This window comes from Palaemon carinicauda, chromosome 22 (assembly GCF_036898095.1).
Source record: "Palaemon carinicauda isolate YSFRI2023 chromosome 22, ASM3689809v2, whole genome shotgun sequence".
Lineage (NCBI taxonomy): Eukaryota > Metazoa > Arthropoda > Malacostraca > Decapoda > Palaemonidae > Palaemon > Palaemon carinicauda.
In genome coordinates, this window is record NC_090746.1 from 22,471,579 (window position 1) to 22,488,435 (window position 16,857).

The following is a 16,857-nucleotide window of genomic DNA, read 5'->3' on the forward strand; positions in this document are numbered from 1 at the left end:
TAGTGTCTAACTTGAAGGGTCAGAGTCCACACAATATAAAAGAAATGAACATATAGGACAAGCACATCCCTGGTGTAGAAGAGCAGTAGGTAGCAATCTCATCCCAAAATACAAGGTAAGATTATATATACCTCCTATATATATATATATATATATATATATATATATATATATATATATATATGTGTGTGTGTGTGTGTGTGTGTGTGTGTATATATATATATATATATATATATATATATATATATATATATATATATATATATATATATATATATATATATATGATTGATATACCTGAAGCTAATGAAGGAAGACCTTGATGTAACCATGAATGAATTCAGTGTGTTTGAAGTCGAAGCTATCCTAAAAAAAGCTAGAGATGGAAAGCCCCGGGATACGATGGAATAACTGCCGGGATGATACTGGCCGAAAAATGAAATGATTCCCAAACTACTTACAAGATTATTTTGTAGAATGTGGCTTGAAGAGACAAAACCTGATGAATGGGAGTTAGGAGTGTTGGTGAAAATAGCAAAAGAGGGAGACCTGACTGATTGCAATAATTACAGAGGCATAACACTTACATCAGTTATGAAAATATATAGTATGCTTATTCTAAAAAGACTAGAGAGAAAGATTGATGAAAAGCTGAGAGATGAACAAGAAGGATTTAGAGAAGATAGAAGTTGCTCTGACCAAATTTTCAGTTTGAGGGATGTTGTACAGCATTGCGTAAAATATAGAAATCCCCTTTTGATGGCATTTGTGTACTATGAAAAAACCTTTGATAGTGTGCACCGACCAATTTTGTGGAGAGTCCTGCGTTATTATGGAATTCCTCTTAAATATGTAAATTTGATTAAGTCTGTTCATGAGCATAGCAAGTGCAAAGTCAATGAAAATTGAGTCTTATCAAATGAATTTTCCGTGAATAGCGGAGCACTCCAAGGGAATATGTTGTCACCTATGTTGTTTATCCTCCTCATGGATTTTGAACTGTGTAGAACAGTCAGAGATGACGAAGAAGGATTGGACTGGATTAGTATAGAAATTTAGCAGACCTAGAGTATGCTAATGATGCTGTCCTTGTTAGAAGAACACCACAAGATTTGCAATGCTTCCTTACCAGAATGTATAAAATATCACACGAGATTAGGCTGAAGATAAATAGAAGAAGGACAGAGATGATGAAAACGGAGTATGCAATGGAAGATGAAATATCATTGGAAGGAGAAAGGATTAATGAGGTAGAATCATTTAAGTATTTAGGAGCTATGATCTCCAATACAAGGTCTTTAGAATTAGATTTTAGTGAACGACTGAAAAAAGCAAATCAGACAATGGCTAGGTTAAGTAAAATTTGGAAATCAAATCGCCTGAAATTACACTATATATCAGGTTAGTGAGATCGGTGTTACTCTATGGATGTGAGTCATGGTATGACAATGAAACAATCTCCAATAGATTTAGTAGATTTGAGAACAAAGCCCTCAGAAGGATATTGGGAGTTAAATGGCAGGACAGGATTAGAAATGAAACTATAAGAGATTACTCGAGTGCCATATGTGGATGAGCTCATGATGAGGGGTAGATGAAGATGGTTTTGGGATGCTCTTTACACTCCTCAAGAAAGATTAGTTCACCAAACGTTCAGATGGGCTCCACATGGCACTAGAAGAGTTGGAAGACCCAAGCCTACATGGCTGAGGACTATGAAGCGCGAAGTAGTATATGGTGAATGGACTACTGATTTAAAAGCTCAAGATAGAGACGACTGGTGAAATCTAACCGAGGCCCTTTGCATCAATAGGCGTAGGAGGAGATATATATATATATATATATATATATATATATATATATATATATATATATATATATATATATATATATATATATATATTAATGTATGCAAACTGTCAAAACGAGGCCTAAATATTTAGATGCGAGAGAAATAAATAAGTAGAATACTGAGCCCGAGTGTACCCTCAAGCAAGAAAACTCTAACCTAAGACAGTAGAAGACCATGGTACAGAGGCTATGGCACTACTCAAGATTAGAGAACAATGTTTTGATTTTGCAGTTTCCTTCTAGAAGAGCTGCTTACCATAGCTAATTATCTCTTCTATCCTTACTAAAAGGAAAATGGCCACTGAACAATTAAAGTGCAGTAGTTAACCCCTTTATTATTATTATTATCAATTGCTACGCTACAACCCTAGTTGGAAAAGCAGAATGCTATAAGCCCAGGGCCCCAACAGGAAAAATAGCCTAGTGAGGAGAGGAAACAAGGTAAAATAAAATATTTTAAGGATAGTAACCACTTTAAAATAAATATTTCCTATATAAACTATAGATACTTTAACAAAATAAGAGGAAGAGAAATTATACAGAATAGTGTGTCCGAGTGTACCATCAAGCAAGAGAACTCTAACCCAAGACAGTGAAAGACCATGGTACAGAGTCTATGGCACCACCCAAGACTAGAGAACAATGGGTTGATTTTGGAGTGTCCTTCCCCTAGAAGAGCTGCTTACCAAAGCTGAAGTGTCTCTTCTACCCTTACCAAGAGGAAAGTAGTCACTGAACAATTACACTGCAGAAGTTAACCCCTTGGGTGAAGAAGAATTGTATGGTAATCTCAGTGTTGTCAGGTGTATGAAGACAGAGTAGGCCAGACTATTCGTTGTATGTGTAGGCAAAGTGAAAGAACCGTAACCATAGAGAAAGATTCAATATAGTACTGTCTGGCCAGTCAAAGAACCCCAGAACTCTCTAGCGGTAGCATCTTAACTGGCGGCTGGTGCCCTGGCCAACCTACTACCTACAAGCGAAGAAGAATTGTTTGGTAATCTCAAGAGTTGTCAGGTGCATGAGGAAGGAGGAGAATGTGTAAAAAATATGCCAGACTATTTGGTGTACACGTAGGCAAAGGGAAAATATACCGTAACCATAGAGAGGGATCCAATGAAGTACTGTCTGGTCTGTCAAAGGACTCCATAACTCTCTAGCGATAGTATATCAACGTGTGACTGGTACCCTGGCCCAAAATACCAATTATAAGCTTGCCTTGTAATGACAATAACATTGATAATATTGTTTTAGCAAAAGAAAACAATGGGACCGGATATTCACGATCAGTCTGTCTTCCTGTATGAATGTCTCCTGGGTGTAGCCAACATGCGCATGTTAGAATACACTCTGTTTACACATATAACTGTAATGAGCATATCTAAGTTACCGCATTTACGTCTGCTAAGTAGGGTAGGCTAATTACCGTAATTTACGGTTTAATAAGTTTTGGCGAGAGTGGTTTCGATATTTTATTTTTATGTTTTATACGGTACCAGAGCTAAAGGCTTGTAGTTCTGGTTGTTTTGCTTGAATTGGTGTTAGTTCTTTATCAACTAATAAATAATAATGATGAATACCGAATTTCCCCCCGCCCCCCACAGCAGGTATAAGAAAATCACGTGAATTTCGGGCGGGATAGATGTGTCACTTTGCCACGACCTTGCCACAGGACGAAGCCCATTCTGTGATCTTGGGAGGCAGTGCTGTTGCCACATTGCAACTGCTCCGTTTTACATTTAATGTTATAAAGGGATACGATTCTCGCCTCTGTCGTCAGGTAGCCGAAGTCATCTGTCGTAAACGTTGGTCGTTGCCAAACGCTGCCATACGCGCGCTTGTCTTTACTATATAAACCCGAGTCGCGGTAAGAAACCGACGCCAGTTGAAGGAAGGTTAGTGTTCAGTGGAACTACTGTCAGTTTTAATGGTGAATTGGTCCCGTTTTACTTTTTAATATTCGTGTCGAGTTCACCTTAGTGTGTTATCGTGGTTGTGTGTTCGTTTGGAGTGGTTGTTGATGACTGACACTCCCTAATTCGGAAGTATTTATACTAAACGGGTGATGGTAGGCCGTACATTGGTTCGTATTCGTTGTCAAATTTTAATCGATCGGAATTCTGATTGGCATAGTATTAATGTCTAACTGCAGATACGGTCTGTTGCAGTATGCCGAGACAAATGATATACCTGGAATTATGTTTAAGAATCCACGAAGTTGTTTCCTAGTATGAAAAGTCCGCTTATCGGCAATTCTCCTTTGCTTTACTGTGACGTTAAACTGACCGGTTATATAATCAGTTTCCCGTCGTTTAACATTTAGATTTTGAGCATAAGTCTCATTAGTTTTTACTTTTTTATTGTCATGGCTTGATGAAAATGTCTAATGGGTCGATTTTGACTTTGTACCGGTAAAGGTTATATCAGGGTTACGGGAGACTGTCAAGGTGACCTTGAGGTTGTAGGGCGCCGCCGCTACGTGAGCCGGTCTCCGGTGGGGTGGATCCGGTAGCCATGACGGTATTGGTGCATGATTCTATTGGCAACTGTCAAATACTTTTCCTTATATCCACTTAACAACTGTCAGGAGAAATTAAGAAATTTGAATATTGTATGCTATCTATCGATTTCGGGAATTCGAGGGGCTATTTTTAGTTCACCACCCACACCCAATTAGTGTGATTATACCTTCTTTTTTTTTTGTATCCATTTTTATTAGTTGACCTAATGTTTTAACTACTTACCATTGGGTAACGGTACGTTCTGACGGGCACGTATACATATGCCATGGTGGTATCCCTTAAAATGGGAGTAAGCCTCGCTCTGCCTGATAAGTGGCCAGGGTTTAATTTCCTACATTAATATATTCACCGTTGGTTTTGTCTTAGTATTTGTTGCCCTCACTTTCTCGATGGTATTTTGGTAGGTTTAAGACTAGATATTTATAAATTTTATTGCTTTGGGGAATTATTATTATTATTATTACTTATTATTATTACTTTTGATAATTGTTACATAACGAAGATTTTATTTAGAATCCCTTTCAGATTATAAAGATTCCTCTGTTTTACTTTACTTTCATCCAACTTTTTGGTGGTCAATCTTTAGGGGATAAGATAAAGACAGGAGGAAAGGATATATGTTTAATTTGTTGGATTTTGGGTTGAATGACCTTAACCTTACCTAGCTTTTTTTAAGCACAAAAGTCTAGATAAATCTTTTTCTAATAAAAATTGGGCCAAACTTTACTGGTGAATGATTTTATGAAATGCACTGCACTAGTAAGCTACACCATAGGTATATGTCGGGTATTTTTACGCTATTCATTTTGATTCTGGTGTGCAATGAACTGTACTCTTGCTATAAAAAATCACAGCAATATTTGTTTGTTGAATGGGACTCAAAGGTAGTTTTATTGTTGATAGAAATTTAAAACTTTATGCATTGATACCCTTTTGACCTTGAAACTTGAAGGTTCATAATTCTGTCTTGGTCTTATCACAGCGAAGAGGGCAAAAAAATAGTTTTTATAGAAACTAGTTTAGTTTTTCCTCGGCACCCAGTAGAAATAGCTGGGTGATGCAAGTGGTGAAATTGAATTTCCAACTGATTAATAGTTTAGGTTATGTCAAAAATAAGGAACTAGATAGTCTCTAGAATTGAAATAATCTGCCTACATTCATGTTGGTATAGAGTACTGTAGTTGGCCTTCATTGTGGTTGATGGATCATATGGTAATGGTGTAGATCAGTTCTTGAATGTTGTTGAACTATTCTAGTAAAAGGCAATATTAATGTTAAAAATTTACCCATCATTATTATTTGGAACTACTAATAGTTAGTAAATTAAATGTTTGGAAGTATATGGTACATGTGAAGGAAGGAAGATCAAGAGCTTGGAACTACAAAATTAAAGTTAGCAAAACTATTCTGGGAATGGTTTACATTATGTAGTCACTGTATTACACAAGTTATTAATCATTTGACAGTTTTGTATAATTTCACATACTGATTGCAAAGGGCAGTAGGGCTAGCAACTGTATGCACTCATGAAGCTCATGTGTGAAAAGATGATGGGGAAATTTTTTTTTTCTTAACCAGGTAGTAGATGACCTTATTCTTTAAGGTTATTTACCGGTAGTTTCTAGAGGGAGAAAAGTAGAATACTTTACTGTAATGTTCTTCCTAATATTGCTGTGATGTATACAAGAAAACTATAGTACTTGAAATTTTCAGAGCATAACTAGACTTGCACTTTTTGTGGCAGTCTGCACTCTTAACCTTCACAAGGTCATGGTCAAAGAATTCATTCCTTGTCCTTGGCAGCTTCCTAGTAACTGTCTAGTGCAGTTTGCCAAAGGTTGTTCAAGGTCATATTTTACATTTCTCTACTAGTGTTACTATTTAAGGGATGTTTTATTTGAATTGTAATTGTCTGGAGATGAAAATATCTTGTTAACCATAGCTTGTTCCTTTTGTTATTTTTTCTAACTATTAATAGATTGGTGTGACTTGACTGAAGCCAGAACAGGTTGCCAACTTTTTGTTACTTCCCGCTGAAAGGGAGTTGGCAACTTTTGACTTCTTGCCAACTTCAACATAAAACATGTTACTTATTATGAAGAATATCAGGCAAAAATTAACAGAATTCAATGTATTAATGTTTGGTAGTGAACATATTACGGTATGTTTTGAAATTTTGATGGCCGGCCTTATTTATTTTACTTTAGTTGCCCATGAAACTGCGTTGTCCTAGTAATTAAATGGGCTGTTGGAAATTTTGATTCTCTAATTTTGTCTTAAGCAATAGCCATTATTGGGTTTGCTTTTTGTATACAAGAATACAGTTAAGACAAAAGAATTTTTTTTCTTTTATATATATATATATATATATATATATATATATATATATATATATATATATATACCGGTATATTCATGCTTACTGTAGATGTTGTCTTACTTTTAAATCCCCTGGTTTCCTTAGATAATTGATTTCCACTTGCTCCTCGAAGTTTATTAATGTTGTCCTTATTGATGACCAGCCCTTTGGACCTCCTGAGTTAAAAGATTTCCTCAACTTCATGTTTCGAAAAAAAGTTCAGGATCCTCAACGGTTTTGGCTTTGCCTTCAGCTAGGCCTTCGTCGAATCCCTCGAAGTCTCATGCAAAGACATCAGACCGCAATTTCTTCCACGAAAAGTTCAAGATGCTCCTCGAAACCTCCTGTGAAGCTTGATTAAAGAGTGTTTGTGCATATCACAATATCGAAATACTCCTCCCAAAATTCACGAACGGTGAGGTTTGTGCTGTCAGTGATTTTGAAACCTTGAAGAGCTTCATGAAATTCAAAATCATTTGCTAGTGTATGGTCTGGAGGAGAGGGGTGGTGTTATTTGGAAGAAAACCTTGTTAAAGGATATTCTAGGAGGGTAGGATCCTCGAGGCCAGGAGGGCAAATAGGGGCATTGTTCAACACCATTAGACATTTCAGAGGGAGGTGGTTTTCTTCCAGATAATTTTGAAGTTTGACTGAAGCAAATTTATTTTACCCACTCAGCAAAAAACTGTCTCGTCACCCAGGCTTTCTCATTAGCCCTCCTCATCACTGAAAGCACTTCCTTAGCACTTGGTGGGCCTTCAAGGCTAGAGGACTCTCCGAATGATACATCAGTAAGGACTTCACCTTACAATCCCCACTGAAAAGCCCCCCCCCCCCCCACCCCCCCAAAGAGCCCAGTTTTGTCACAGTTGAAGCCTTGCTGAGGAGTGTAGCCTTCCTAGAGATAACTCTTAGTTCTTTAAGAAAGGCTTTGGCTGCTTTCGTGTCCAAGCTGTCGGCCTCCCCATTGCTGCACCACCGAATGAATACCTATCAGTCTCTTGAATTTCTCAAACCACCTGCGTGAAGCTTTGAACTCTGTGGGTGCCTGTTGCGATGTCCCTTCTCTTTTGTCTTCGGCCTGAGCATGCAAGAGATCACCGAAAATGGCGCTGGCCTTGTGGCATATTATTGTCTCGATGATAGCGTCTCCAGCGATTTCCTTGTCCATAATCCAGTGAAGTTTCTCGGTCTCATCATGGATGTGGCTCCTCATATTAGAAAAGTCATGTCCTTAGGTGTTGCTGCTATTAGCAATCTCACTCGACTGCAAGCCACCCTTGTACTAATCTTCAGCTTTATCTCCATAGAAAGTATCCTCTTCTTTCCTTGAACATCAGCAACATTCTTGGGATCCCTGGGTATTGAATTACCGTATAAAACACGAAAACTATAGGTATATCTAAATTGCCAACGCTAATTTATTCTGAACGGTAGCGTTGTCGAAATGAAATGATCACGGGAAGTTTATATGTAAATGTATGATAGGAAAGATGCTGGCCAATAGTTGCACAGGATCTTGTGGCAGGACAGTAACTAGCATTAGGGTAAGGAGTGAACCAATGAGAGAGCAGGACGATGGTGGCAAGTTAGTTTGTGCAGCATGTGTACAGTATTTTAAAGTTAGTTTTTGGCGGCCTGGTGAATTTTTTCGTGAGGCAGAAAAAAATCTGCGCAGGTATTTTCATAAAAGTTTTGCGTACATAAGAAGTTTTGTATCTAGAGGTTTTACTATACTTCGGTGCTTCTTGTACTAGCTTGTCAGGATCTATTGAAATTGTGAACCAATTGAGGGTTCAGGTTTTTCCTTACAATTTTGATTTGTTTTAATTCTGGTTCAAGAAGTTTAGTATGTTACTGCCTGATGAATATTGTAGGCCTTCCAAAACCCTTGATTATAGTGACAAAGCATTAACTGCAAGACTGAATATGTCTTTGATAAGATAATTATGATGCCTTGGTCCTTGGATTTAATTAGATGGTGTTTGGTGGCAAGAAATTGACACCATATATTGGATGTCTAGGTTCATTATAGAGAATACAGAACCTTGAAAATAGTTTTTGTTTTGCTGGTAGGAGATTGGTGACCCATGCTTTTGGATTATACATCCTAATGACAATACTGTAAACAAATTTTTAGATTGAGTGCTCAAGGGTTATGGGCATGGTATATTTAACAGCGGCTTCAGTTTTAAATTGCCAGTGATGTTACCTCCTAACATGTGCGTTGGCTTATCTTTGGCTACCTTTTATCCTGGTAGTTTTTTCTTTTGAGACAAATGAACAACTCAAAATTAGCTTTCCCTTCCAAAGTAACATGGTCTTATGGATATTGAAAATGAGTTTGGAAATTTTTTTAGATCTGTTCTTTTTAGTTGGGGAAATTCTTTGACACCAACCATATCAGCAGTAGCTCCTTAATAAAGTTTAATGTTATGCAAGTTAAAATTATTCTTGAATCTACTAAACTACTCATAACTTTGGCAAGTTAATTGTCCTTTTAATTGGGCCTTCTGGATCGGTATTGATCTCATAGGATTCTGGTTGTTTGCATTTTGATTCAAAGGGATAAGCACTGAATTGAATTGTAAATTAAACCTCTTAACATTGATAGTACACATTTTAGAATGAGCCTTTTCAGCAACCTTAAACAATGCATACATCGTCTTGGATAATGGCAGACGTTGTCAGAGCCAAACCTGTGGAACTCACAATGGATATACAGTAACTTTATCCTCCATCCCATATCTCTTATCAATATCCACTTCTTATCTTGTATTTTTATAACATGACACGTGGATTAATAAATATCAATTTATTGGGTGGACAGGGCTGAAATCAATAATTGCCAAGAATCTGAAGGAAAACCTTTAACACGTTTGCATAACTCAACAGAACATTTGTAAACTTCTAACTGCATATGCAGGTGGGCTTACCTTCTAACTGGAATAAGCTGGAAGCTGTCACAGACTTCACTGTTAATTTTTAATCTTATTGTACAGTAAGATGTTTAGAGTTGTACTGTGGAGATATTTTCACTTATTTTTATTTAATAAGATTAGTTTCAAGCTTTACTTGCAATTTAATATCTTCTCCTTGCTACTTTGTTTTGGAAAGTGCTATATGCTTTACTAGATGAGTTTACCTCATGGGTGAGTATATTGCCGTAATTTATGACTTTGAGATAAAAAAAAATTAATAAACACGAATATATGTACTGTAAGTACTTGCATTATTCAAAGTTGCTTAAGTCTGAAACAAAGGAACCAATCATGTTTCTTTATTTTTACTGTACCCAGAATTTGGAAAGAAAAGTTATTTTTACCCATGTTGCATTGCAAAGCAACAAAATCCCTATGGGAGCAAAAATTGCCGGGCACTGTTAAGATTTCCTTAAAGAGACTTGGAAGAACCCAAGGGGATAACCTAATTTGTTGTTAATATCTCCGTAATCATTAATTGCCTCCTGTCGTTGTTTATTTATTTGTTAGTGAGCAACTTAGCACGAAAACCACTGTACTGATTGGTTGAGTAGTTTTTGTGTAATGTTCACAAACAAGAATTACAATAACAAAATATTTGCCATTTGCTTAACATTGCAGTTAATTACAAATTACTGCTGTGTACTTGTATTTTTATGTAATTTATCCAAAATGTTACAAGTTCATCTTTGGGTCATACCCAAGATGAATACCAAGTTTGGTAGATATCGTTACTGTTATTTTTGTGTAAAGTTGCTGACAAACATACAAACAAATAAACTTCACCAGATCAAACAGACGACAGGTGAATACATACCCTTGGCAAGATTTTGGCGAAGGCAATAACAAATCTTGAAGTATTCATTATCATTTTGGGAATGTAATGCCATATATCTGGTTCAAATCTAGAACCATATAAACTTGATAATAAGAACTTGGCAAATTATGGTAAGTTTGAATAGAAAATCAAACTGGAAATGATAGTGTACTGTACAATACAGTAGTTTTAAAACTGTTAAAAATTTTATTCATGCTTCCGTAACTGACAGAGGGATGTCAAATACAATACTGTAGATCTAATGGTAAAGATCAAACAACTGCCAAAGAAATTATAGGGTAATAAAATACTAGTAAAGTACTTTTTCTTTAATTACATTTACTGATAAAACCCCCGCATTCAAGATATATTTGAACTGCACTCTGCATGTTGCTGGCAGTGGTGCCATCACTAAATAATAGTATTTAAGATTACTATACCAAAGGCTAAGCATACCAGTGACATTCCATCAAATTAAGGTAGGGAAAAAAACACTCTGAAACTGGCAATACAGTAGTGCCCACCAAAAAATCCAAAAATGATTGAATTGTGACAAGTATATTCAAGGCCTAAGAACTTAAAGTAATCCAAAGTGGCGGATATGTCTCCCTAAGCCTCGTTTAGCCAGAATATGTTGGCACCTGAACACTGCATCTGCTGTTGCTAGGGAAGACTGTGGCTTTTGTCAGAAGGAAAAAATTTTTAAAAAATTTTCCGGAGTAACATTTGGGGAACTAATAGCATGTGAATTTCAGATAACCGTTACAGTAATAATTAAAAAAAAATTATAAAAGTACTTTAATTAGTTTGAATATGTAACTTTATTATAAGATTCTATACAAAGTCCTTTTCTGAGAAGCATAAAATGGGAAACTCATGAAGGAAATTTTGTTTTGTGGTACTGTATGGTATGTGCATCTTTTTGGTATTTTCTTTCACTTCTTCATGCCCTAGGGTTCCCAGATGTCATATAATGCAAGAGTATACCCCTTTTAAATAACAAAGGTTGCATAGCTAGAAAAAATGCAAATTATTTTAAATTTATTTTCATGGACAGGAATTCATTTTAGCAGTAGACCAGACTTTCGATGTGGGTATCTACTTCTTTCAATAATTTTTGCTTACCGTGTAATTTAGGTTACAGTATTAGAGAATATCACCATAGTCATAACTTTATTGCTTAGTGTAATGGTGTTCAGCCGTTGAGTTATCACTTTAATTTCAGACTGCCCGAAATCTCTCCAAGATGTCTATCACCAAGGTTTTTGCCCGCTCCATCTTTGACTCCCGTGGTAACCCCACGGTTGAAGTCGACTTGTACACCGAAAAGGGCTTATTCCGTGCAGCTGTTCCCTCTGGAGCATCAACTGGCGTACATGAGGCCTTGGAAATGCGTGATGGGGACAAGTCCAAATACCATGGAAAGTCCGTATTTAATGCAGTCGACCATGTAAACAAGAGCCTTGGTCCAGAACTTATCAAGAGTGTAAGTTGAGAGTGAATTGTTTTTATATTTGGTGAATAATACAGGTAAAGATAAATGCTAGTTAAGAATGTGAGAGACTTTTGTATATACAGTATTTGAAAAGCACAATGTTGAGAATTTTTAAACTGATTATGATGTATACATTGACCATTCCAACTTTTTTGTGTGCAGGGCCTCAAAGTTACTCAGCAGAAGGAAATTGATGATTTCATGTGCAAGCTGGACGGAACAGAGAACAAGAGCCGCTTTGGTGCCAATGCCATACTTGGAGTCTCTCTGGCTGTCTGCAAGGCTGGTGCTGCTGAGCTTAGCATTCCCCTGTACAGGTTTGTGAAAATTAGGTTTTTTAAGGTTAGAACAATGAGCATGAATTAGTTTTTTAGTCTGTTGTTAGTTCTCTGGCATTATAAGTATAATTCTCCCTTTGGTGATGCTCTGTGATTTAGTTTCAGTAAACTTTGAAATTTAAATTATATGGCCATTACCTGGTAACTTGAAATTGCTTAGTCAACAAGGCTTTAGTTCTTATAAGTGTCTAATTTTTGGGCCATTTTGTAATGGTATTATTGCAATTATGAAATAATGCAATTCATTTCAATGGTGTACAATTATTAAGGCAATACCACTTTCTTACCCGCATAAAACCTTTGGCTAGGAAACTTTTCAATTTAAATTTCGAGAATTTAAGTTACTTCTTTCTCAATTTGTAGTCCTTCTCCAGTAACCAATTGTTGACAGACTAGTTACTGTGATGGTGTCTAGTCATCAACTTGGATCAGTTAGGCAAATAGAACGCTCGTGTGAACGTTCGTATAGTTAAGAAAGTGTAAAAAATGGGGTAACAACGCAAGATTCTTAATAGAAATCACATTTACTATTATTTTGCTTAAAGCAGTAAGTCGGGTAGGGATATTACTGTATATATATAAGGTACCGTACATTAAAATATTAATGCGGTGTTTGTGTTTATGCATGACCTTGGCTTAGACAAACAAAAGTTAAAAGCACTGAACAAGCCTATAAACAAAACTAAAGATACCAAGAACAAAGTGAATTTAACACTGAAAATGACTAAACCAAACACCAACAATAAACTAACACTGAAAATGACTAAACCAAACACCAACAATAAACTAACACTGAAAATGACTAAACCAAACACCAACAATAAACTAAACAAGCTACGCTAATTCAAATCCATAGTTACCTTCAAATAAGAAGGAACTGAAATAATGATTTCAATATCGCTGTTTGGAAGAAAGGATAAGCCTGAAATCCCAGATTAATTTTTAGGGAGTTGATATTAAAACATAACCCTTATAGATCAGGAATTGATAACCAGTGTCCATACTTCAATGTTAAATGTAAAGGCTAAGACTTAGAGTAATCCTTACTTGAGGACTTCATAATCTTTCTCTGATCTTTCTCCTTCTCTCTCTCCCAGTTTCTCTTCTCCCCCCGTTTTTTCCTCTGAATTTCCTTACTAGTATGCCCAATTGCATACTTCAATGTTGAGATTTGATAGTTGTAAGTTACTGTATACCTTTTCCTTGTAAAAGGAAAAGAAAAAAAAATGAAATTCCTTTTTCTGGTTTTTGGAAGGCATATTGTATCTGTGCATGGATGTTGGAATTGTGATATTGGTGGCTTTTTGTGTTAGATTTTCTGAAGAAATTTCGTAAAATATTTTTCCAACTAGTTAGATATATTCGAACTCTATTAAAATTTAGGGGTACAGTAATTTCATTTTTGCGATATGTTTGATATTGCTTTTCAAGTACTTAATTTGCACCTATTTTCTATTACAGGCATATTGCAAACCTGGCCAATTATCCTGATGTGATTCTCCCAGTCCCTGCTTTCAACGTAATCAACGGTGGATCTCACGCTGGTAATAAGTTGGCCATGCAGGAGTTCATGATCCTCCCCACTGGTGCAAGCAGCTTTACTGAAGCCATGCGTATGGGATCAGAGGTTTACCATCACCTAAAAACTGTCATTAAGGGTCGCTTTGGTTTGGATGCTACTGCTGTTGGTGATGAAGGTGGTTTTGCACCAAACATTCTTAACAACAAGGATGCCCTAAACCTTATTCAGGAGGCTATTGAGAAGGCTGGTTACACTGGCAAGATTGAAATTGGTATGGATGTCGCTGCTTCTGAATTCTACAAGGGTGCCAATACTTATGATCTTGACTTCAAGACCAAGGACAGTGATGGATCTCAGAAAATCTCTGGCGACCAGCTCAGGGACTTGTATTCAGAATTCTGCAATGAATTCCCCATCACCTCCATTGAAGATCCATTTGACCAGGTAATATATCCCTTTTTTATGATATTCTTGAATTAATCTATAAATTATGTTCTTGAATTGGTCAATACAACTGCTTTTTTAAATCAACTTTTTTTTTTTTTTTTTTTTGGGGGGGGGGGGGGTTTCAAATGAACCAAATCAGAGATGTATCATGTTACAGTTTTAGGTATATTTTACAAGTTCTAAGGTTACATTTAGACTAGCTAAAACTTTTATATTAGGTGATAATTTGGATATTGCACTTTCAAATTTTGGCCATCTTGGGCAAAACTTGTAGAAGTCCCTATAGAGTTTTGATTCAGGATTTAATTGTAAAATGAAAATAGTACCCAAGTACTTGTTGGGGCTATTGTTAATTTGTTAACAACATTTTGGTGTGAGCCTTTTTTTTTTTTTTTTTTTTTTTTTTTTTTTTTTTTTTTTTTTTTTTTTTTTTTTTTTTTTTTTTCTTCCCTCAAAGGAACCAAGTATTTTTAGGACTTGGTTTGAATGGTTCAATTTTTGTTTCGCCATAAATAAATAAATCCCTTTGTATTTCAGGATGATTGGGAAAACTGGACCAAGATGACTGCAGGTACCAACATCCAGATTGTTGGTGATGACTTGACTGTTACAAACCCTAAGCGTATTCAGACTGCTGTGGAGAAGAAAGCTTGCAACTGTCTTTTGTTGAAGGTCAACCAAATTGGCACTGTCACAGAGTCCATCAAGGCTCACCTGCTTGCCAAGGAGAATGGTTGGGGTACCATGGTTTCTCACAGGTTAGTTTACTTGAAGTGTGCTTGTGTGTTGAAGTAATGTTTAGGGTTATTTGGAGTGCATATTTTTAGATGTGAAGAAGAATGTATAATTTGATAGTTTTGGACAATACAGTTGCCATGGAAATGGATTTAATTGCTCAAAATATTCTGTGATTTTTAGGGTTATTTGGAGTGCATTTTTCTATGTGAAGAAGAGTAGAATTGAAATTTTTGGACTACAGTTGCTATGGAAGTTGACTTAATTGCTCAAAATATCCTTTTGTCAAAGTTTCTTTTTGAAGAGGTTTCTTTCAGTTAATGACCATGTTTGTGCTTCCACAGATCTGGTGAAACTGAGGATTGCTTCATTGCTGATTTGGTTGTTGGCTTGTGCACAGGACAGATTAAGACTGGTGCACCTTGCCGTTCTGAGCGTTTGGCCAAGTACAACCAAATTCTTCGTATTGAAGAGGAACTTGGATCAAATGCGAAGTTTGCAGGAAAGAACTTCAGGAAGCCTTGCTAAATGTTTTAGTTGAAAACTGGACAAGGAAGTATTGGAGGTTGATTAAACAATCTACTCTACTTCCTAGATGTAACTTTTGAATAGAGGTGTGAATGTTGTCATCTTGCATATGTCAAAGTTTAGTTTTTTAGTTCTTGGTATATTTTTTACACCAACTATTGTCAGTTTTGAGTTTGTTATATAAAACACTTATTTTGTAAAAAATTATTGTAAAGCCAAAGCCAGAAAGTTTTTGTATTCCCAAATTCTGGATATCGTAAATTTGGAGAGGAAGGAACCAGTTTACATTTAACTTAATTGTTATATATGTGAATTGGTGGTTGGTTGTGGCTTGCATGATAGGACCATCTGTGTTTAAACTAGTCATGTCCCTGGTTATAGATCTTGATCTCTGTTGTAGTGTTATATTTTGGCTATTGGAGACTACTGAATTATGTGCTAAAGTCTTGCATTACAACTTACTTGACCCTAAATCCCAAGTATGTTTATACAAGGGACATTAAAAAGATAACTTAATTGGTCTAGTGAATCATTTATTCCCTTTGATAGAATGCACTTTCTATAATAGCGATTTGCTGGCCTACTGCACAGTGTGATTCGTGTTGGTAATCACTCGTGTAATGTATTGATTATCATGCCTAAAATAATTTGCCAATGATGAGAGTATGAACTACATTGAGACCATAGTTTCTGTGAGAAGTCAACTCCAAGACATTGTTAGTTTAGGCTGAAATACCTTTGGAAAACCACTACAATAGGTCCTGAAAAAGTCTTTTGGATATATTCGGTTGAATGAAAAATTTTGCTCTTTAACTTCGCTTGCAATATTTTCACAGGGCACTATTAGAAATGAAGTTGATAAAAGCCAACTTTTTAAATCTATTCGAGCGCATGGTTTATAATTTATATTTGCAATCAATCTTTGCGATTGTGTTTGTATGGGAGAATGCTTTTATTTTATTGCATTTTGAATAGTTCTCTTTATTACTCTGAATGTTTAGTAATTTGTAAATACGTAAAAAAAAACTAACAGAGGCTTAGTTTGAAAACACTAAGTTTTATTACTCATAAATTCATTGCTTGAAGGGTTCTTCCTACTCTTCCTTTAATATAAACTGAAATGTACTGAAATCTTACATGATGTAAATAAATTAAAGATCCAATTGCAAAATGTTCGGTTTGCCAGTAAGGCATTGTAGAAAAGATTATCATTTCCCATGATTAATATGGAGATTGACATCAGTCTTTATTGGACATTTATT

The 16,857-nt window shown here is 35.9% G+C and overlaps 1 protein-coding gene across 5 annotated transcripts in view; it reads left to right on the top strand.

Moving 5' to 3' along the window:
• The window catches only part of Eno (enolase), a 97,175-nt gene extending 81,064 nt beyond the window's left edge, over positions 1 to 16,111 (top strand). For 2 of the 5 annotated variants that reach the window (XM_068346058.1, XM_068346059.1), the window contains exons 2-6: positions 11,756 to 12,016; positions 12,188 to 12,342; positions 13,825 to 14,329; positions 14,870 to 15,090; positions 15,412 to 16,111. In XM_068346058.1, the coding sequence (XP_068202159.1) occupies positions 11,756 to 12,016; positions 12,188 to 12,342; positions 13,825 to 14,329; positions 14,870 to 15,090; positions 15,412 to 15,595 (1,326 nt within the window). In that variant the 3' untranslated portion in view covers positions 15,596 to 16,111. Of the gene's footprint in view, positions 1 to 3,625; positions 3,747 to 3,901; positions 3,935 to 4,347; positions 4,372 to 11,755; positions 12,017 to 12,187; positions 12,343 to 13,824; positions 14,330 to 14,869; positions 15,091 to 15,411 lie in introns of those variants that run through there. The other 3 variants (XM_068346062.1, XM_068346060.1, XM_068346061.1) reach the window with 3 other exon arrangements.
• Positions 16,112 to 16,857: the final 746 nt, after the last annotated feature.